Raw genomic sequence first — 23,028 nt, 5'->3', positions numbered from 1 at the left:
GTGCTGGTAAATATGAATGCTTTCCTGCCAAAGGCCACATGCTCTGGACAATGATGACCCCAAACATGTTGTATCAACACTGTGTGTGTGTGTTACAATGACTAGGCATCACACTTGTTTAATCATGGATTATATCATGCTGGAAAGAAACACGTCACTTATTTGGGACTTTTGGGTTTGGACAAAAAAGCAGCTTTGTATTGTTGTATGGTGATCAGCCAACAATAAAACCTCCTCTTCTTGACAATAATTTCGACCGTGTCACCAAACTGTGAACTCTTTGTGCAGCCAAGCTACCTAACCACTCGTGGATCTAATTTACTGGCAGTCACAGCTTGGCTGACAACATGACTGTCACAACTGGAAGCATCCACGCAACTCGAGGATTATCTCCCCACCATCCGTTACCTTAAATATGGCACAGCCCGGGAAGCATATGGCTGCAATCTGTGGCACCCCTTACTATACCGCCTCCATTTGCTTTTAATTAAGCACATGGAGACACCCCACACTTAGGTAAAGACCTGGCAAGGGACTAATAAAAAAAACTAACTAATATGGGCTAAGTTAATGATGATGTCGGGGAAGCTCATGTGTCAAGGACAATAATATCCACATTACTGAAGACAGACGGGTGTGTGTGTTTTATTGCATGTCTCATTATACTTGGAGACAATGATTGCAGTGACACTCATCCAAGCTGCAGCTGATGTGAGTAACAGTCTGCAGCTGTAATTTAAAGACTTGCTAAAAGTAGGGAAAAGACCACATTTGCGGACAGGCCATCAGTAGTCTGACATAATGTATCTCGCATGTTTGTGCAGCTGGTTTTGTTGTATCATGCCTGACTAGATGAGGACTCTCTTTTCCTCCGTGTCTGAGAATTACCAGAGTGTCCCAGGGTAAACATGAAAACTGGAGCACACGCCTTGGAGTCTGAGGTTAGGTGAAGTAAACGCACTAATGTGCCAATCATGTCAACAGCATTAGTGCTCCAGTGCCTCTAATCAAGAGATTGGCATTCACACACCTTGTTCCAAACATATGTGTGTGTATGTATGTGAGTGTGTATGTGCATGTGGATTATGGGGGCTAGCGGCAGTAATCCCCAGACCACATGGACGTCAGAGGCAATCCAATTTACAGTACGACACTGCTTAACACTTACACAGATACAACCTGTTATACTGTCTGCACATGCCAATATTTAAACAGGAGAGGTTAGGATTCTGGTTTTAGGGTTTATTTTCTTACAAGTAGACAAGACGAAGACGCTACAGCCAAGCCAGCGGCTTATTGAGGTCGTCATAGGGAACAGCGGTGCTTTAAGCTAAATGTTAACGTTGACTTATTAACATACTCACAATTACAGTGCTAGCATACTGATGATTAGCAGGTGTAATGTCTACTATATTCAACATTTGATTTTAGCCTGTTACCACACTTGCCGGTCAGCTCTAACAGTACAACAGAGGCTGATGGGACTCTCATTTGGTCGTAAAGTATTGGACAAATTAATAATTTGACATGACAATGCTAAAATAAAAAAGGGAGATTACCAAAGTTATTGCAATTCATCTTGAAGACAACATGATTATATGTGTCAAATTTCACAGCAATCTGTCCTTAAGTTGTTGAGATATTTCACTCAAAACAATAATCATTGTGCCAATTTTATGCCAATCTAGCAGAGATATTTCACTGGATAAGAGAAAAGTTGATTTACTATTGATGCTACAGGAAAGAGGAATCAACAAAGTAATTAAGGTCGATCCTCTTGGAACCAATAATGTCTGTACAAAATTTTATAGCAGTCCATCCAGTGGTCTTTCAGACTGGACCAAAGCGGTGGACCCACAGAACATCACTGCCACATTGCTAACATGGCTAAAAAATACTTAGCATACAAAGCATCACCAGATTTCAATAACTAAATCCCCAGACGTTTGTCAGCAGTTTCCAACTTGTATAGGCTGATGCAATAAACCAGAACTTCAGTGGCATCTGTTTCCAGGACAAAGGAGCTCTGTGTGTTTGAATGTGACGGCATCCATTAGGCTCTACAAGTACAATCCAGTGGAGGGTAACTCTCTAATCAGCCTCTACACCACATTGTCATTCATTTATGCAATAAACAGATGGAGAAGGTGACTGTTACGCACACTTACGCACACCACACACGTGTGCTGTCTCTCTCTGGGGAGAAACACCAGCTGTCAATCAAAATACTCACTGAAATACTCCTTTATTCCAAATGCAGGACCAGGTCAGCCAAATAAAACATGCATATGTTGTTTTTGTCAATTTCTATCTCTACATTATAGATATTTAATACATAAATGATTCTATCCATACAAAATATAAAAATATGTGAGGCCTCATTTACAACCATATTTACACAGACTTCCTTAACTTAAGTGAAATTATTAATTCATTTATCTATGTACAAACTAAGAACTGAATACAATAGTACAGTATATCCTATATCTAAATCACATTGCATGAAAAAGCTAAACTGTACCAAACAGACTACCTTGCACACTTGTTTGCTGCATGGAAATGAAGTTATGATTAATAAATTGCACATCAGCTTTTGATAAACGCTGTGACTTGATAGGACTGCGCATGTAACTGTTAGCCTTAATACTCAGGAGATATTCCGAAACATTAAAATGAACAAACATGCAAACACTGTTGCTTTTTCACCGTTTACCGACTGTAATTCATCACTGACTTTCAATTACATGATATTCAACACTCAACAATACTGAATAAATGGACTGTGAGTTTTATTTATTTATTTTTTGTTGTTGTTGTTGTTGTTGTTCCAGATGGAGATGTTAGTTAAGAGTCATTCACTGTGCCAAGCGTCGTGATGTTAGGAGATAATGCAGTTCTTGCTTTTTCGGCGTTTGCGGGTGTGTAACTGCCCGCTGCGGTTGGGTCCTCCCATCCCTGTGTTGTTGTACTTATGGACAAGCTCCTGGTTGCTGAGGTAGCGCAGCTGGATGGGTCTGGGGATCGGCTCACCCAGGAAGTAGCCTTCATCCTCTGATTCGGAGGATGATGAGCAGGTGGAGCACCAATCATCGTCATCGTAATCATCCCAGGAGTACTGGTTCAAGCCAGTGCGTCGGCTAGCCCCGGGGTTCTGAAGAGTCAGGTCTGAGGTGGTTCTGGGGCACTGCCTGAAGAGTTGTGGCTGGTATCTTCCCCCTCCTCCTACGCCAAACTGGTCCCTGGCACTCCTTGGTGGCGGGAAACGGTCGTAATCCTCACGGACACGCAGTTGTGGTCTTTCTTGAGGTCTCACCCTCCGCTCTGCTACCAAGTTAAGAGCGTTTTCCGAACGAGACCGGCGGGATCTACGGGAGCGGTGGTGATGGTGCCGGCGCCTCTGAGGAGTCTCCTCCGGCGCATCTAGCCGGATACCTACTCCCCTCCCACCTCCACCGCCACCACCCATCCTGCGCTCACTGATAGGTGGCAGGCGGGCAGCGTTGGCACTGCTCACCAAACTCACCCTATCCTCCTCCTGGAAGGTGAAGCCAGGTGGTAGATGTGTCATACCCATACTGCCACCCATGCCAGAGGGGTCACAGTACTGCACCTGGTACTGGGAGGACCTGGGGGGCTCCATTTCCATGTAGGGCTGATTGGCTGTGAGGCTGTGAATGGACTCAGAGCTACGAAACTGCACTGAGGAGTTGAGGGTGCCCATGTTACTTTTCTCTGACACGTTCATTCCAGAGTCTTTGCTCAGGTCTGGCATGGAGAAACGAGACAGGTGCTCCTGGCGTTTTCCTCCTCCATCTGCTGAGTTGCCTGTAGGGTTGAAAAGGGTTGAAATTCAGTGTTAACTTTGCCTTCTATTTATTGTTAACCCATTCAATTCAAGAAGGTACATTTACATAACCTGAGTAAGCACAAGTTGTGATTGTTGTACTACCTACAACATTGTCGTAGTAAGAACAGACAACTTCTCTTTGTCGTGCTAACATGCTGCCAAACCAACAACATGGCCAAGCAGAGATCTAATAACTACCGTTCCTACCTGTAGCATTGGACAGGGCCAGGGACTCCATGGATCCTCTTGGGGTCTGCTCTAACGGGGTCAGTTGCTCAGTGAAGTTAAGTGCATTAATGGGGTTCCTGCTTCTCGCCACCTGGGTTGCCGCTGGAGGCCCTGCATCTCTGTCCCTGTCCCTCTGAAAGCCGTGCAAACTGATTGAGCGTTTGTCAGAGGAGAAGCCGTTGTGGTGCTGAGAACAATGGGACACCTCTGTGAAGCTCTTTTGGGTCCTCAATTTGGGAGGATAGTACTCCTCTGGAGGTGGCTGCTGGAACCACGTCTCATTGAACGAGTGGCCCTTCATGGCCGAGATCGGTGGTCTCTTTAAAGCTCCATTCTCCTTGATCCTGTGGTCCTGCTGTTGACTGTTCTGTCCAGAGCAGGAGGGGTTATAGGCAGTCCTGACATTGCACTGACTGAGGAGCTGGAGAGGGGTGGGGTTGGCAGATGGGTCTGATTGGGGTTCATAATCATAGCCGTCCCCTGCTTGATCTTGGTTCTGCCAGGCAGGTGGCTCGCGAGTCAAACTGGGCGTTTGGCTGGAGAGACTCAGAAGATCCATTTGTAAAGACAGTGGGTCCACCTCCCCTGAAAATCTCTCATTCTGCGCTCCACCCCCTCCTCCTCCTCCTCCTCCTCCACTCTTCCCTGTCTTGGAGCTGCGTCTGGACTCTCTGGTGGAGCGAGCGCTCTGGAAGGCCGAATCAGAGGAGTCTGAACCATTAGGCTCCTCCCCGAGACTGCAGGAGCGTGAGCAGAAGATCTGGCCCTGCTTGGGCAGGAAAGGCCGACCCAGCAGAGAGCGTTTACAGCGGGCACAGCAAAAGCAGCCTTCTGTGGCGTGCCAGTGCTGCCCATCATACGTCATCTGGCCTTGGTCAATGCCTGCAGGAAAGATCAACAACACATAAATCCACAGGGTTTATGTAAAACGACAGACTCTTGAAATACAAAAGCATGATATCTTTATCAAAGAGCTTGAAATTAAAATTCTTTTAAGTGAAAATAGAAACATATTTCAACTTTGTTGAGTGAGGAAATAGAGCTGGCGGTTGTAACTTATCTGCGCTTGGGGGAAAACTCATTATGGAGCTTGCCCAGCTTTGTATAGACACATTGCATTTTGAGTATGCTTGCAGTTGTTGCTGGGGGAAAGAAAACCAGCTATTTGCTAATGGCTGCCATCTGGTTCAAGCATGTTTTCTGATGGTTTCAATTTATAATCAGTTGTGTTTTTTAGCCAAGTATTTTTCTGTATCCTGTCTGGCAAATAATTACAGAGCAAATTTGTTGAGAGGTATGCGCCAAAGTCACACCTGGGCATCCTGTCAGGGGGATACACACACACACAGAATTTTTAACAGGAGGTGGCATGGGGCCAAGAGGCATAAATATCAAAGTTTCCCACTGAAAAATACCCCAGTTTTTTCCCCTCAGCTGGTTTCCCTCCAACACTACAGGTTGTGAGATGTTTGAATTTGTATTTAACTGGTTCGTGGTGCATGCATTTGTGATAAAAACAGAACCTAAGGTTAAAAAGTCACTTGACACAGTCTTGCCTTACCCCAAGCTAGTTTAACACTGCATGATATATCCTATACTTATTTCTGTGCTCTGTAAGCCGAGGCCTCTGTGGTCCTCTGCTATGTGCCCTTTCCTCAAATGCGTGACCATAGATGACATCATTCAGTGACAAACTGAAACTCCTTTCTCCTCTGCGTTACTCGGTATGAAAAAATTAGGTCACCCTTTCACCCTGCTTGAAAAACCTAAACTTTTCTCCTTGTATCCATGTACTCAGGATTCTACATTATACAGCTTTGTTTGCATGACCTGTTGGTGATTAATGCAGTTCGTATTAACAATGATAGATGCCCGGTGGCGCTGCTGCATACCAATATGTTCACCGCAGGAGTCGCAATACTCTGCGTAGAGGGACTCGAAGCAGGAGCAGCAGTAGGGCCGCCCCTCCTTCATGATGTAGCGCTGACCCCCCAGCACTGTCTCGCACTCGAAACAGCAGAAGTGCTTCATGTGCCAGTGACGTCCCTCCGCCTCAGTGCACTCATCGGCAAGGATGATCTAAGAAAGGAGAGATAAGAAAGAGTATCGTTTATCGCAGGTCCTCAGAGGTAAAGCTTCAGTTGGGTTATTACTGTGTGCTGAATGACAGCACAAAGGCTTGGCGCGCCCTTCCCACCCTCCGCACGCACCACTTTCTCCTCTGCAGCTTAGTGCTTAGATCATCCTCTTCGTCACCGAGGCTAATGTGTGTGGGGACTTGGTGAAATCTAGATGGTGCATTTAGTTTTAATTACGCCGCTGTTAAAACACCAGGGTGCTTTTTAAGTACTAACAGTGTCCTTGTGCCCATTTACAGAGAGAGCAAGTCAGTGCTAATGGTTGGGAGATCAGGATACTGAGAGCTGCCCCCATTAGACTGGAAAAACCCCTTGCATGTGTTGAACTGTGATAGTGTGTGTTGGGAAGCCTGCGAGTGTCAATTGACAGCAGTGTGGTGTGATGTAAGCATGCATATGTGCAAAACTTGTGCGTGTAAACACTTAATACCTTAATATACTTAATACTCTATACGTAAGCCTGATGACACATGATCATCCAGGCATGAGCAGGCATGTGTGTGCAAGTGACGGGTGTCTACCTCATCGCAGGCGGTGCAGCGTGGCTTCAGCCTCTCTGCGTGGTGCCGCCCGCAGTAGATCTTCCCGTCCTGGTGGAAATAGATGAGGTCCACTAGCAGCTCATTGCATATGCAGCACACAAAGCAGGCTGGATGCCAACACACGCCGTGACCTGCCCGGGATGCAAATACGGCAATGTCGCCACCATTTATCTGGCCTCCGCACTAAAAAAAGAAAAGGAGAGTTTTTGAGAAAATTGGTGCATGTAGCTTTAATCAGTACTTGTCACTTTTCTGCTCCCACTTCTTCTGTCCTGATACCAAGTCCCATATTTAAACTAAGGGTAGCAGCTGATTTTTTTTTATAGTTCAGGAGCCAGGTGGTGGAGGTTTCATCCACAGTATACCCCCCTCTGTTTTCCTATCTGCACTGCCTGCCTCTTACACTGTCAATGTCAAATAAAAGCAAAATGCAAAACACCTACAGTCTTTAAAAGGCTTATTGAATTTCTATAAAATGTTATCACTCTGTGTTATTACCGTTTTATCATGACAGTGGGTAAGAAATCCAGTAATCTATGGTCATTTAACACCGGTCCAGAAAAACTTTCATTTCAAAACAAAAGGCTATAAAAATGAATATTTCTGAATGTCACAAGATGAGCAGTATGAAGTCAGAGGAGAGAGATCTTGGTATGGTGTCATTACGTCCCTAATTTGAATAATTCCTGTTCACTGGTTGCTTGGTTAGAACATAAGACAGTTATGTGATTTAATAGGAAGGGCAGAATGGTAAGACTGAAAATTGTGATGACGTAACTGGTCTGATATTTTAGTCACACCTAATAATGCTGTAGAGGACAATAGCTGCAATGTATTTATCTTTTTTATACATTTTCAATTAATATGACCATTAATTTCAGACATGGTGAGAAATAGCTTTCACGATTTTTGAAAGTCATGAACAAAAATATTCTCTTTCATATCACTAAAGACGGATCCTTACAAGTGAGAAGCTGGGAACTGTTCAAATAACAAATTGATGGATTGATTAATAGTTTCAGCTCAACAAGAGACGACCACAGAAGGTGGAGTTTTCCAAGATGTTCATGTGTCCATTTCATAGGGTCTTTAACAAGGTCAGTATCAGTGCTAATACTGATCCAGTGTATTGGATCGGTGCATCTGTCTTCAACACAGTTCTGCATGAAAACTGGAATGAACTGAGAAGCACGCGGGTGTGTTTACATGTCTGTGGAGGACGAGCTCAGACAGAGAGAAAGTTGAGCGGCTGCTGGAGGACGTTGGCGGGGAGAAATAAAAATTGAATGATGGATGGGAGGATATAAAGGAGAATGGGATCGGCGTGGAGGTGTAAAGGTGGCGGAGCCGGGAAAGATAAACGTGAGGGAGTGCCAAGGACACGGGGGAAAGGTCAGGTCGGCAAAGTAGATTTAGAGGGGTGGGAAGATGGAGACGGGAGGAGAGTTACAATCAGGTTATCGAACTGGCACAAAGCCTACTGCTGCAAGGGGGGGGTGGGGAATTCAATCGATACACACTCTCCCAACAATCTGTATGTGTGCTCGTGTGTGCGTTTGCTGAGTGAATGAAAACACACCCGGGGCACCAACACAACAGAGAGTATCTCCATTTGGCTTGAGCCTGCTTGTACACACAGTCACAAATGGCAAGCGGATGCTGAAGTGAGCTAGTTTGTTGCTTAAAGGACACTCTCCGTTGCACTCTGTGGTCCCATAGGGTCATAACAAGGATAAATGTAGACAACACATTAAATATTTGATGGGACACAGGGCTCTACCAGGAAATATTTTCAGGAGAGCAGTTTTAACTCGAACTTAGTACTCGGAGGTATTCTGTGAGGCAAACTGATTCTGTGATTGAGTCTGACAGCAAGTGCGGCACAGGGAAAGATAAAACACAGCATTACACACACGTACAGTATATCACCGCAACATCCTCTAAAGAATAACACTTTGGGGTGAGATTGACAAGGTCACAACATCGATATAAAAGCAGACGACTGTTCTGCCTCTGCCCTTTCTATGTCAACATAAAGCACTTCTCATACATCATATCAAAGTCTTGAAATGCCAGCAGGCTGTTCAGTGTGTCTGTCACACGATTCATCGCGTTCATTCCAGCGGCCACATGATGCCCCTTTGATCTTGTCACACTTTATCTACTCTTGTCACGGGACACGATGCAGAAATGACATTTAGAAATGAAATGACAGGACACTCTCAGATCATCTTTTATCTCATCGTATCTCTCTCGACCGCCGAAAGGAAATGATACTATAGTGAGATTTTTTTTCTGGCATCTGTGTCAGCTACCTGCTCGCAGATCGCCCCGGTCATCGTCACGGGGAACGGCCGGACGTTGCCGCGGCCCAGGTTCTCCCGTTTCCGCTGGTTGCTGAAGAGCTTCAGTTCTCGCTTCTCCTCGTCATCCAGACTGTTACAGTAGCGTACCTACACACACACACACACACACACACACACACCAACATATTTAGAGTTAAAGATGAAGAATAAAGTTTTTCTTGAAGGTTTTTTTGACATGAATATATCTTCATCAAACTAGTCCAACTTTAATATTGTTGCCATAAAGAAAGATGGTGTTTATCTTATCTAGTACTGTCTGAAAATTCCCTTTGTGCTCTCTGTCACCTATGGAAAGGCATTATTTTAGCCGAGGAGGATGAATGTGCTGGAAGACATTTTTCTATCAACAGTTCATTATTTCCATCATTTCCCATTAGCAGAGAGTGAGATAAGCTGTATCTGTGCGGCAGGAATGAGACGTAAAAGAAAAAAAAACAATACATCAGATTTCCTGCAGTATAAAACCAACCAATTAAGTAAAATGCATCCTAGACATAGTGTGGTTACAGAACTCTGAATCACATCAAAGTTTGGTAGGCAAAATTAAGATTGGGGACATCATCTTCCGTCATGGTTAGCTAGCTACGTAGCTACATTCATGAAAAACAGCTGAAAAAAGTTTTTATGAGATTACTTTTGGCATTTAGTCTATTAGAGAGCTGGAATTATAGAAGCAGACAGTAAACAAGGGGTGAGAGAGAGCTGGAAGCTGGAATCAAATACATATAATAACTCCAGATGAATTGTGGTTGTGATTAATTGATATAAAAGACCTAAATAGGCAGCTATACACATTAACACCTCACTATCTCACTCTCACCCATTTAGAAGACAGACTCCATTTTTCCACTGTCTGTCTCCTCCCCTCTCTCCTCTTATCTCAGTGTTGCCCTGAAGGAGGGGAGGGAGGTATAGATAGATGGATAGATAGATGGATGGAGGTGGGGGAGGGGGTCAGCTTGGACTCTCACCTCATTGTCGTGGGGCGGGAGCTGGTGGAGCAGCTGTTTGATGCGGTATTTCTCTCCTGGGCTGTTCACATAGGGCACCTTGTCCTCGGGCAGGGAGCTGTAGTACTGATGAACCTGAGGAAGAGACAGAGAGTGATGAAGAACAACATACCTGCAACAAACTGGGGGACAAAACACACTTGGGCTGCACCTAAGCCCAGATTTATTATCCTTGGTCAGTTGATTTATTGTTTTGTCAATGAAATGCCACAAAATGAGTAAAACCCAAACATTTGAAACAGTTTCTAATGGTATGAGAGAGAGGGAAAAACTATAAATCCTCATTTTGAGGAACTCAAACCTACAAATACCTGAATTTTTTTATTTGATTAATTCCTCAAAGCAGTGAAATGATTGTTAAAACGCTGTCAATTAATCATTTCAGCACTAAAACCGGTACAACTGTGCACAGACCAAATAACAGCATCTACACACACACACACACTTAAAATCACTTTGATTTATGGCCCACCAGCAGAGACTTAATGGAACCTCTCCTCTCCATCTTTGCACATTGACATGGGAATGTATTACTGACCTGTCAATGTACACACACACACACACACACACACACACACATAGTAGTGCATGTGCATTTGAATGTGCGTGACAGCAGGATTAATGCTAATCTGGCCATTCCAAATTACTTGGACATTCTTTACATTAGAGCGTCAGACAATGAGTGTCATGTGCGTGTTATTTATTGCAGCCCTTTTTATTACACTGTAACAGGGGGCCGGGCTATAACAGAGGTCAGGCGGCCATATGAATGTGGTTGGAGGAGGGTGCGAACCACAAGAAGCCACAGGGTTTTAAAGGGAGATTTGAGGACAGAGGTTAAAGAAAGAGAGAAGAGAAGGAGAGGCGTGGAGAGGGAGATAAAGACTGAAGGGAGATGTTGGACGGACGAAGAAAGAGTAAAAGTAGACGCACAGAAACGAGAAAAATACAGCAGAACACATGAGGAAGAATGTAAAGAGAGGCAACATGATCGATACCTGCTGACTAGGTCATGCCAAATCTTAATGACCTATCTGTCTGCTGAATGGATCTACTGACTAGAAGCCATCAGCTTTGTCCTTGGCAATAACACAGAGCCTGTCGCACAAAAACAGATTAACTTGACTAATGCAGACGCGCATCAGTACGTACAAACCGGAATTAAAAGCCGTATTGCCTTTAAGAAGTCTCATATTGGTGGTGTCACACTGTATCAAGAGCATTTCCGTAAAGCCTGATACAAGCATGTTTGTTGTTCGGAGATAAATTTACAGCAGGAGCCTCTTGTTGTAAGTGTAACCTAATTCCTTCTGCTCTGTTTTTGTTGGCTTCCACCGGTGTTGGCGAGGGACGCGGGATCCGTGTCCAGCAACACAGCTCGGGACGCCGGGGGGGTTCTCAGGATAGTCCATGAAAGACCGACTGTGGTCAAGCACTTATAAATCACACAGTGCCTATACACCCGTGCTTCTGTATGTGCACACATACACACACACACACACACACACACACACACAATCACACATACACACACACACTCACAGTGCTAATGATAAATTACGAAACATACTTCCAACAACAACAGGGTTACAATTTGGAGGTGAAAGGCACATTGCCCCTAGGAAAAGATCTAAAGACACACACACACACACACACACACACACACACACACACACAGAGTTACATGCACATAATGGACACAGTTGCAGCGAGTGCCAGGAGGAGCAGCTTGTGATAATAACTGTAATTGAAAGCAGATGAAACTAAACACAGGGCAGAATTTCCAACTGTACTAAAAGGAGTGTTTTTAAAGGCTAAAGCAAATGGTAGGACTTCGCAACTGAGTGACAAGAGTGATCGCTTCACACAGCTGGTTTCTATTGCTGTTAATGGCCAGACGGCCAGAGGAAAAGACACCACCAGGCACCACTCCTAACATTCTCTCAACAAGCCACTTTAGAGCGGTTAGTGGACAGAGATATTAAAATGTTGAGAAAACACTGGTAGTTACAGCCAAGCATGGTGGGAAAGATGGTGTTTTCGTAGCGAAGCGCGCAGATTTAATGGCCGTGTTTTCATTCTCTGTCCTTTTCTTCTCACGTCTTCGGGTGAGATGTGCAAGTGCCCAGTGCTGTGGTCAGCAAAGTTGTGGGAGCAAAGTCAATGCGGTTGTGAGTTAAAAGGCCTGAGTTGGTTAATTTAACTTGAACTACAAGCTGAACTGAACGTATAACGATGACTGTGACCAGACATCCTGGTTTGTCCGGGACTGTCACTGTTTTCAACATTCACTACCAAATTATCCCGTTTTTCACTGCAATTGAACATAATTCTAGTATAATAACAGTTTTCAGTGCTTACGTGGATGTTTATCATGTTCTGTCCCACTCATCATCACCTGACTCAGTCTACAAACATAAACACTGCACCACACGATTGAATTCAACACTGGCTGCTCTGTATGCGCGTCAATCAATGCACCACAGTCAAGGATGTTGCAGGTCTGTGAGCGTGTCTCTTTGTGCCATCTTAGTTTGGTGTGTTAGCATGGTAACATTAGCTAATTAGCATTAAATAACCTCACGGTGGTGCTAGTGGAAAGGTCAGAGGATCATCAAGGTGAGTAGGCGTCATCCTCTGGGGACTATGAATGTCTGTACAATCTTTCATGTCAAGCCACTCAACAGATTATTTCTGCCAAGACCAAAACGGTGGACAAACAAAGCGATCTGACTTCTTGTATCTCATAATCTCTTTTAATAGCTCGATCATTTATCTCTCATTCACAGCTGCTGGCTGTAATCAGGTCACGGGCTGACACTTTCCATAGTCCTTGAACTTGGATGGCAAAAGGGTCTAATTGAGCTCAGGTCCATTTTAGAATGGGTCAAACCAGCCTCGGGTCCCTTTAGACTCTTGACTCTTTGTTGTTTCAAAGTTAATTTGTCCACATCAGAGCTGTGGGTCCCTTTCAAAACCTGGAAAGACCTCTTGTTTGCATGAATAACCTTGAACTGAATTTCTATTCAGACATCCAACATGTGAGCGGTCTGAAAAAAAAAAAAAAGCATGCAAATTAAAATCAGATCCTGGTGGATGCTGAGCAGAGTCTGCACACTGGGCTGCAGCTCTTGCTATGTGATGGTAAAAAAAATAATACGTCAGTTACAAGGCACTGCTGAGTAACATACTTGGCCTTGACAAAGCTGTAACTTGGCAACATCCAAGAATTTTATTTGAGAAGGACGGAGAGAAGTGAGCAAGAGGAGACAGTGGGGGAGAGAATATTGGCAGTAGCTCCTTCACACTGCAGCTCAATAACATGTCCAGCACACTCAGTAATGGCTGTTTTTGGTGATAAAGATTCATAAAGTCTTTTATTGAGTCTGTATTTCAGAGATAGTTTACAGAAATGCAGCCACAGACAGAAGAGTTGAACAGCCCCAACTAAGTGCTCCGTTATCCGTCATAATCCTCAGATATATCTGACTGAATACCGCAGTCCCAGTCTGAAAATCTCTCGTTACAGAGCGGTGACCGCTGCTGGCTGAACAGCAGACTCATACACCGCGCAGGCTCCCTTCGGGGAAACCTAAACCCCGGGTTTAGATCCTGGAGATTAGCTCTGTGTTTACCATCTCTCTCTATTCTCACTCTGTCCTTACCTCGTGCAGAGGAGGGCCGGGTGTTGAAAAGCCCCACATCGGGCGTACTTCCGCTCCTCTGCGAGAGGTCACACAACACGTTTCCACAGCTTGAATGACATGGGCGTCAGGTTGGGGAAAACAGAATTGGCTATAGCGATGGACGCTTTGCATCCAGGCTCTTAGAAACGCTCTTAATTGTCAAATCTCTTCCACGTATTACAAAACCAGCCAGTTATTTCCACGGTTGCTTAATACTGTGCATGTGCGGCACCACACAGTCCAGTTTCCATTTTGGCCCGACTGCTCCTGAGGTCATATCGCCACTAGACGAGAACCTGATTGACTTCGGGGTTAGACGCATGACCCTGAGGGGGGATGAAAAATAGCTGCGCTCAGACCTCGGAGGAGAAAACAGGGGGCTGTGCCAACATTTTATTGACCAGTTCAGTGCTCTCAGCTCATCAACAAAATGAAACCATCTTCCATAAACGTGGCTATTGTCCTATAAAACTGGAAACCCTCCCACATGTGCACACCTACGGCTCCATTTCTTCAGCATGCATGGGACCATCTAATGATTTTGTGTATTACACAGGCTTAGCCTCGTCATCGTGAGGGCGGTGAACTCTGCTGTTAACAGTGTTTGAAGGCAGAATGAATTGGGGATTAATTTAATTGCTGGAGCCGCAGAATATTTGTTATCCATTAGCCCGCAGAGGGAACAGTCAGCAGAACCGGTGAGCTATCATATGGTGAGATATAACTGAACAGTGACAAAATATAGGCATGCGGTGTGACGCTATACACTGGTTCATACACAAGTATGTAAGTGTATGTAAGGGCATGACTGAAATCTGCTTGTCTATTTGACTGGAATCCTTGGAAGCCTTCCATCCACACTAAAATGTTTTACACCAAAGAAGTACTGTAAAGTGTGTATGTATTGCGTAAATTAAAATCAGGGCTTTTTGCATGCATGTGATTGTAATGGAATCACTAATGGACTCTCACTGTCATTTGATCAGAGCCCTGACGTGCCAGTGCTCTCTCTTCTTAACGCCTGCTTTTGGAATACAAGAAATACTTATAGAGGAAAGACACTTCCTGACAATAGCACAAATCTGTGGGCTCAAAGCTTAAACTGAACAATTTTTTGGCGTTTCAGTGTGGATGGTCAACTATCCTGGTGTGGACCCAAACTGCATTTTCAGATTTACTCACACCAGAGCGTGTGGCGTCTGCCATCGGGCATGACTGACAAAACTGCATGGGAATCTGCACAACCTCACAGATCTTTGAAAGTGACGCAGATTCGTGTAAGATGCTGATACCTGTTCAGGTTTGAGTCCTGGTGGCACCCAGGCGTACTCCTCCAGGGCACAGCCCGAGTCGTCATCTGAGGTGGAGTTCCTCTGGAAGTCGTACATCAGCTTGGTGACCGTCTTCTCCATCTCTACAGGCATGGCTGTCACTGCATGCTCCTCACGACGACACTTACAGTGCAGACAGATTTTCCTACCACGGACAAACACAGAGAAAGAACATCTGTAAATCCAATGGTGTAAGTAGACTACACTTTTTGTTCAACAGGCACATACATATTAATGAAAGATCAAATGGAGAAAGAGCCCCAGATTAGAAATGAAGTGAATGAGTAGTTATTTGACCCTCTAAATTACGTTGCTGACAAATGTGATTTGTGGTTTGAAAACACCTCAGAATACACAACCATTGGGGTGAAAAGAAATACTCGGTTTAATAAATCACAGTGTATATAGAACAACATTTGGGGCGACTGGGTTTCAGCAGAAACAAGACGTCATACTGCGGTTGCTGTTTGGGCCTCTTGATGCCTGCTATTAATCACAGAAAATAGAAATAACCCAAAATGCATGTTTTTTTAAAACATGACCTCAGACAACCTGTAAAAAAAAGGAAAATCCATCACTCAATTCACTTATTTGTTGGCATCGTAATGTGTCCCCTTCCCCCCAAAACAAGACTTGGGACTAAATCTTAAAGCTGCACGGAGCCTGTGCATGTTTGCAGACCCTCTTCCCGTAAAGCACGTGAACTTTACACAGTTCAAAGGTCAAGGCTCCCCACTGCAGCTCTCACAGTAAAAATGTGGGTGCCACAAATACAATGCTCGACAATCCTCTGGGGTATCAAGACCAAGGATATAATCACAAACAGGCTGTGGAAATTAGCAGAATACATCCAATTACAGTGATGGAAAACAGCACTGTACAAACACACTAACACACACAGACACAAACTTCCCTATGTACAAGGTCAGCGAGAAACACTAGCAGATGCTTAGCCAGGACAGTGCTCCGCTCTCATTAGTCAAGACCCACCCAGCTTTAACATGGAAAGTATCCATGTGTGAGTTTCCACAGAAAACATGGTTGGGAGTGTCTGAGGCTGACACTCCTCCCACTAGCTGCTCTTTCCGCGCCTGTCGTGTCCAGAGAGTAATAAAGAGAGTTGTTATATTTCAAAGACTCAAACAAGTATTCTGGAGTGTTGTCTTACAAAATATTGGGATTAACGGCCACAGATCACTCCTTGGAGAATGACACGGAGCTTGCGAGACATCTCACAAAATGAACAGAACAGAATGTGGGTTGAATACATGAGTGCGCGGATTAAAATTAAAATGTAGGCCACCTTCAGCTGAACTTGGATCCAAAGGGAGACGACGCCACATACATACAGATTCCAGTGTCCTTGACAGCTCTAAGCTCCTCCGTGATGTGCAAACTCTGGGTGGCCAGGAGGTCACATCCCACTAACCTCTGCTGCCCCTCGGGCGGCCAAACTAGGGAGACAATCCCATTACCTTCACCGGCTGATGTCTGCCTGTCTGTCAGACAGACCTACGGAGGAGCTTAAGGACACTCAGGACACTCTGACGCTCTGACAGCTTGGTTGGCTGAGGATCTGTTAGTGTAAAGTGCTTGTAGCGAAGGCAGCGCCGTGTGGAGAGTTGGCCAAGTCTCACCTTGTCTCTTGCTCAAAGGAGCACTTCTTGTTCAAGGGTTGAGTCTTGGTTAACAAAGCACTTTGGTCTATTTGGCTTAGCACTGATGGATTTCGATGATAGGACGGACAGTGGAAATGCTTTCAAATCACTTGTAGCCCTCCAAGCAAAACATCCCACTAACATGCCACAACTGGTCATATGACATGTAATCCGTAAGAAGAAGACACACAAATACGTCGGCCTTAAGTTGGACAAATTCTCGGTCACCACTTGAGATTCCTCGCCATCCGCCAGGAGCCTAACAGCCTATTACTGTCAGCTCCAGTTTTCAACGCTGCCCTGAGCAGAGAGGCAGACCTCTGCAACTTCTGCTGTCACGGTGGAAGGGGGAGCCGCAGGCTTTACGAACTGACTCCATACATATTCACATAGCACACAACGTGGACAGATATCGCTGTCATGAATATTGATGGGTATGATAAACACAGCGGCTATGCAGCTCAGGCAGACAAAGTCACCAAGTAGCTGTCAAGCCGGCCGACCGGTAGAAGGGTGTTTGGCAAATCCCTGTCCCAGCTGCATGATGCTATAGCCAGGGGCGACGCAGCTTGCCTCATTACAGCCCAGCACCTTCACCATCATTACTAATTTAAGACTGATGAACTGGTTAACACACACACACACACACACACAGACTAAAATGTGTGCATCTGCAAGAGCACATGCTTGCAGCGAGGATGGTGACTAAAAGTGAAAGACAAAGGCATAAAGAAGACAATAAAGGTATTAAACACCACACATAGACACCTCTTCCATTCTTTTGTCATGTTGCCAGGTGGTTGGCAGTTATTTCTGCCTTGGGGTGAGGAGGGACTCTTGGAGATAAGAGTATACAAATAGCCAGAGCTGAAGGAAAGCATTTCACACCACATTCCTTCTGAGAGTACACACCACAGCATCCCTGCCCCACACGCTGCCTGTGCAGTCTCTCTGGAGTTCAGTCTGGAGGCAGACGGGCTTGTGACCTTTGGAAAAACGCACCTCTCTGACCCGCTGGCTCAGTCCAGATGTGTGATGATGACCTTCCTCCGGTGATTCACCTCACAAACATCCCCACATCCGCGCTGGCAGAGATACTGTAGGCCCACGGGGTCCTGTTGCTCCTTCCCTCCCCTTCTACCCTCATGATTTACAACACGCTTCACGCACATGCCTGGGATTTCCCCTCCACTGAAACTTAATCCCCGAGCTTCCCCTTGTAATCTACATGATTTCAATTAGGAGAGATTTTGGGGACTCTGGTAATACAAGTCAAGTGCATCACTGACGCCTCACAAATGGCTCCGAGGTAAAAGAAGTTAAAAGGCTTGCTCCGCCTTCAAACGTGACTGGGCTTTCATCTCCTGGGAGATGTAAACACTGCCGTATCATTGGTCAGTTGGAGTGTGAGGTTTGCTCAAGACCTGGGGGGTATGTTGTTGGATTGTAATTCCTGTGACCATGATGTCAGTGGACAATGATTCACCGTCACGGGTTAATTATCATCGTCCTGCCCCTTTAGATTAGCCCCGTTACCCAGGTAACGGGTGTTTTTAATATGTAACTAGGATCTGATGGGCCCCTCCGACAGTTACACAGACTTGGTTCAACTAGTTTTAGGTCGCTGCTGCAAGATCTTCAGTAAGTTTGGTCTCAAGTTAGGCCAAACAAGCCAAATCGAATGTACCATTTTAGTAAATGTGCTTCCAAGTAAAATGTATCTTTAAGAGGCAAAAGACAAAAAGGATCTTGGGTTAACCCTTATTCCAGGGTTAGTGCTAAGGTTAGGGGGTTAAGGAGCTTTAGAAAACCATCTGATTCAAATGTGTCCAAGAGCCAGTTGAGGAAGTACAGCCTCGGAGAGTCTGAAGTCCCATTCCGCTCTCATTCCCGAGTAGCTCCCAAAACCACTGCAGCTTTTCCATGGCATCAGCCTAGATGGTCAGATTAAAATCCCATCTTTAAATGGCAGCTCTGCTCAAAAAGCCGAGGTTGGATGACAAGAGCGGAGAGCACAAAGGAGAGAACAGCTGGGTGCGCACTCCAGCCAAGTCTTCGCTTCTTCTTTTTTTTTTTCATGCCTCTGCTTTTGTTTTCTCTGGAAGACGTGGGGGAAGAGGACACACTCGTTTCTCTCCAACAGCCTTTTGTTTGGTGAACACAACATTTCCGTTCAGTGTTTTGAAGCTGTTGAATTTTCAGGGGCTTCAACGAACAGCCGCCCCGCTTTCACAAATTACCAATGTACAAGCAAAGAGTCTCTAGAGCTAAAGTGGTCTACATGATGACTTCAGCCTCATTATGAGTTAATCACAGTTAAACATGACTGGAGGTGTTCCCGACAAGAGTCAGGCAAAGACGTTTTCCATTAGCGGCCAATTAGTAAGAACCAGATGCGGCGTGTTCCCCAGGACAGACATTAGGCCTGCATCCACCTGTCATAACAAATTATAGAGCCAAAGTCCTGCCCTGTTTTCAACTAGCCACAACCTGATGAGGACTTTCTCCTCCTGGAACAGACGGTAACATATCGTTGGCATCTTTGTGTTTTAATCCAAACACAACAGCTATTTCTTCATCTTTCAACAATGACAGCTCCAATGAGTTTTAAAGAAACACTCCACCAATTGTACACATGTTTAGTTGCAAAGCTGCATGTCTTCTGAGGCTCTGGATCCCTTTCCCAAAAATATATAATAATAATAACCCTGATGAAGTCAGACTGGTGCTATTGAGTTGTATTATGGGAAATGTAGGAGTGTTTTCCCATGCTAACCCAAACATTGGGATATTTCAACCTCTGCTGCTTCAATTTTTAATCACTGCTCTCTTGTGAGCCGCCCACTCGTATGGGAGTAGCATACAAAACTGCTGGCGTACCTCTCTCATTGTGCACTAAAACTCTTAGGAGATGTAGTTGTTAAATACTTTTTGTTCTTGTCCAGTGCATTAAATGACTATTTAATGTGTTTATTTTCAGGAAGGTTTATACAGAAATGTCAAAAGTCACACTGGGTGGGAGCTGCCACTATATAATCCAACTTACAGTAACTGGTGACGCACACAAAACACATGCATCATGAGTAGAAAAACGTCAGGACTCTTTGGTCACAGTATTTTTTTTTTAATTGCAGATTTTAGGGACCGGGCTTTTTCCTTCCTGCTCCAGTAAAGTAATTGAAAAAGCCACGAGTATTATAATTTCCCACATTCTCTCTCTCTCTCTCTGTCTGAGAATTAAATGTTACGGGATTTGTGTGGGGAATGGGAAGCAAGAGGGAGAGAGAGGGAGAGAGAGGGAGAGATATTCATGTAACATCAGACTGAGAGGCTTTTCAGCTGCAGCCACGCTATACTTGAGACTGGATCACATTACTTATTCATTCAGAGTTGACCTGTTCCATACAGTGACACTACTTTGGATGGGAACAGGGGGGAGTCATGGAAGGGACAGGCTTCCAAAACAACCCTGCTGCAGACTTTGGTCCGCCAGCTTATGATGCATTTTAGGAGAAATTTAGGAGTATCATGTTGACTTTACTTTCAAAGTGTCAGTGGGGGGAAAAGCAGCAATCAATGCAGGACTGATTCATTTTCCAGAGGCAGTTGTGGATGTCAGGAATAATGTTGCTGTGGCATTTCGGCTCCTGTCAGTTCAGTTAATGTTTGGGGCTGCTCTCAGACCCAATGATACTGCAGCCAGCTGCTGGAGCCACAGCATTCATGACTCCCCCGTCAGTCCATTCATGTGCTAATCCGGTGACCCTTTACACTGCTTAAAAGTAGCCATATAAACGGGTCAATTAGCCTGCGTTGAGTCTCGTAGTGTTCTCCTTAGAACAACTGCCACGGATCTGCAATCATGCCACTTGTTTCCAATGCAGTTTGCAGCAAACTTAACAGGAAATAATTAGAGCCTTTTAATTAGGAAGAGTCACATAATGAAAACACAATTAACTGGAGAAAAAAGTGAACACTTAACAAATGCCTATTTATTTTACTGAGCATTCTCCAATCCAACAAAGGCTTTCTGGCTGGAAAGCGCACAGTAGCTTGACCATTGCGCTACAGGGGGTGGGGTGGGGGGTGTACACTGGTGGGAACACGTCTACAGACGGAGAGCGACGGTGCGGGTCCGGAAAGGCTGCGTTTTGGGTGTAATTTGGATTGAAAAAAAAAAAAAGAACAGTTTTACGCCACGGATGAGTAAAGAGAAGATCTAAGGCTTACTTGGAGAACCTTAGTTTAAAAGCCCACGGACTTTAAAGTGCCTTTAATATGTAGTCCTGTAACTACTTGGCGCACACATTTCAAGGAGAGAGTCAAGAGGTTCAAGTCAGAAACGAACTCGGCTCAAATCTTTCCATTACGCATTTAAAACGCTCCAGTATGGGTCATCGGTGGCGCAAAAAAACAAAAAACGGCTCCAAACGCAACATAAATACGGATCAATAATCAGCTGCTTACCTTCTTACAAACTGCGGCGGAGGGACGCCATCGCCCTGACCTCGGTGCTGGTTGCGGTGCTGCAGGTTTTAAAATGCGCCTTCCTCATTGCAGAATTTGTCACACAACTCCAACGCCACAGCTCTGGCCACGAAAACAGCCCGCTCTCCCCCGCTGCGTGGTGTCCGCACCCCTCCGCTACATGTGCCCCCTCCGTTTAAAAGCCTTTTGTCAAGTCCCCCCCTCCCCGCACCCCGCACCCCCAGCTCTCCGCAAACACCGTCCGGAGTTCAGCAAACGAGGAGAAAGCGATCGAGCCGAGAAGTGCGTAAAAATCAGATGCCCCCCCCTTAAACAGATCCAAACAAGAGCGCGGACTCCGCTGAAAAAAAAAGCTGAAATCCAAATGAAGGAAGCAGAAACGTCCCCGTGAAGCAGAAGCTCTGCTGCGGAGTCTGACTGCAGGTCCGTGCGGACTTTTAGTGCGTAAAAGCCCGGAGCGCTGGAGCTGCTCCGCTCGCTGCTGACCGACCCACTGAAGAGGAGCGCTGCTTTAATCCTTAAACGGTGCAAAGCGCAGAGAAGTAACACTGCCATTTCCGGCCCACACTTTCAAAATAAAAGCACCACTGTCAAAGGTTGGTTTTTTTGGGGGGATGTAGGATTTTGGTTTATACTTTACACGCTGTGATTTTATTTCTTTTTGCCTAACACATCTGAAAATAATATTTATTTTAATGTAACTTCTATCACATTTCACTATCTAGAAAGATTTATTACCAAATTAAAAGACAGATTGTAAAAGGAAATGGCTCAGTGAATGTTAAACACACTAGACCATAAAATAAGATATTATCATTATTATTCTGGTTATTATTATTATTAAACCATATCCAAGGTCAATATTGAACGTTCACACTTGGCTATAGAGAAATCCACATCTTGTAAGTGGGTCTTAAATCAAGATTTATTTTTTTTATTTTTTTTTTTATCACATTACTTAATGTCGCAGAACGAAAACTGTGTTTTTGTAGCACTTCCACTTATCAACCTCTCAAAGTATCTTATACTTATCTCAGCTTTCAAATGTGGATGTACAGCACATTTTCAGAATCAGAATAACCAGGATTATTTGAAAATTAAGAAAACATTTGATGAGATTTTTTTTGTGGTGTGAAGATTTATGATGGATTTTATACATAATGTAGATTATACATTACAAAATGCAATTTTATCAGAATTGTGTAGTAGTCAAATATGAGAGCTCATTACAGAACAGTAGAACTAAGTAACAGTAACCACTCAGTGACATCTGCAAGGTTTTTGGTGACTCTGACGAGACATATGGGCTTACAACAGCCTCATAAATAATGTATAGGTGAAGAATTAATTAAGTAACACAACAAAGATTTAGTCACATTCACCCAAATCATTACTCAAATCAAACCATATAATAATCTGTAATAATATTTCTGACTTCATAGAGGTCAAATATTCTGCTAGAATGTGAATCAGCATCATAACTAATAAATAACAGGGGCACCTATTCAGCAAGTTCTTTACAGCCTCTTCCACCAATAAGAAGATTGGGACATAACCAAACTTTGTCGCTCCACGCGTGGACTGAAGTGACGAATTAACACTCAAGAAGGAGTTACAAGTTACCACGAAAGCTTAGCAACATTGTCATTGGCTGATGCTACACGATGGATGTGACTTTCTGACTTTCCAGACAACCGTTGGCTTCTATTCAGTCCTGTGCAGAGTGAAAATCAA

General features: G+C 44.5%; 1 protein-coding gene across 1 annotated transcript; it reads right to left on the bottom strand.

Annotated features, from left to right (window-relative positions):
• Positions 1 to 1,265: 1,265 nt before the first annotated feature.
• Positions 1,266 to 21,418, bottom strand: prickle2b (prickle homolog 2b). Its single transcript, XM_070849568.1, has 8 exons — positions 21,274 to 21,418; positions 15,110 to 15,293; positions 10,093 to 10,206; positions 9,071 to 9,208; positions 6,735 to 6,938; positions 5,968 to 6,154; positions 4,055 to 4,957; positions 1,266 to 3,825 (listed from the first exon to the last, which is right to left on the bottom strand). The coding sequence occupies exons 2-8, from the start codon at positions 15,239 to 15,241 to the stop codon at positions 2,879 to 2,881; spliced, it is 2,625 nt and encodes an 874-aa protein (XP_070705669.1). The 5' UTR covers positions 15,242 to 15,293; positions 21,274 to 21,418; the 3' UTR covers positions 1,266 to 2,878.
• Positions 21,419 to 23,028: the final 1,610 nt, after the last annotated feature.

Source organism: Pempheris klunzingeri, chromosome 2 (assembly GCF_042242105.1).
Source record: "Pempheris klunzingeri isolate RE-2024b chromosome 2, fPemKlu1.hap1, whole genome shotgun sequence".
In the NCBI taxonomy this organism is placed as follows: Eukaryota; Metazoa; Chordata; class Actinopteri; order Acropomatiformes; family Pempheridae; genus Pempheris; species Pempheris klunzingeri.
Note: the sequence above shows the minus strand (reverse complement) of the source record. Positions and strands in the feature narration are given on the sequence as shown.

Excerpts from the sequence above, each read along its gene's own strand:
- prickle2b (XM_070849568.1), bottom strand. The coding sequence starts at position 15,241 with ATGCCTGTAGAGATGGAGAAGACGGTCACCAAGCTGATGTACGACTTC. Across the intron at positions 9,209-10,092 it reads TCCCGCCCCACGACAATGAG|GTACGCTACTGTAACAGTCT; the intron begins GTGAGAGTCCAA and ends GTGTGTGTGTAG. Across the intron at positions 6,155-6,734 it reads GCTGCACCGCCTGCGATGAG|ATCATCCTTGCCGATGAGTG; the intron begins GTAGACACCCGT and ends CTCCTTTCTTAG.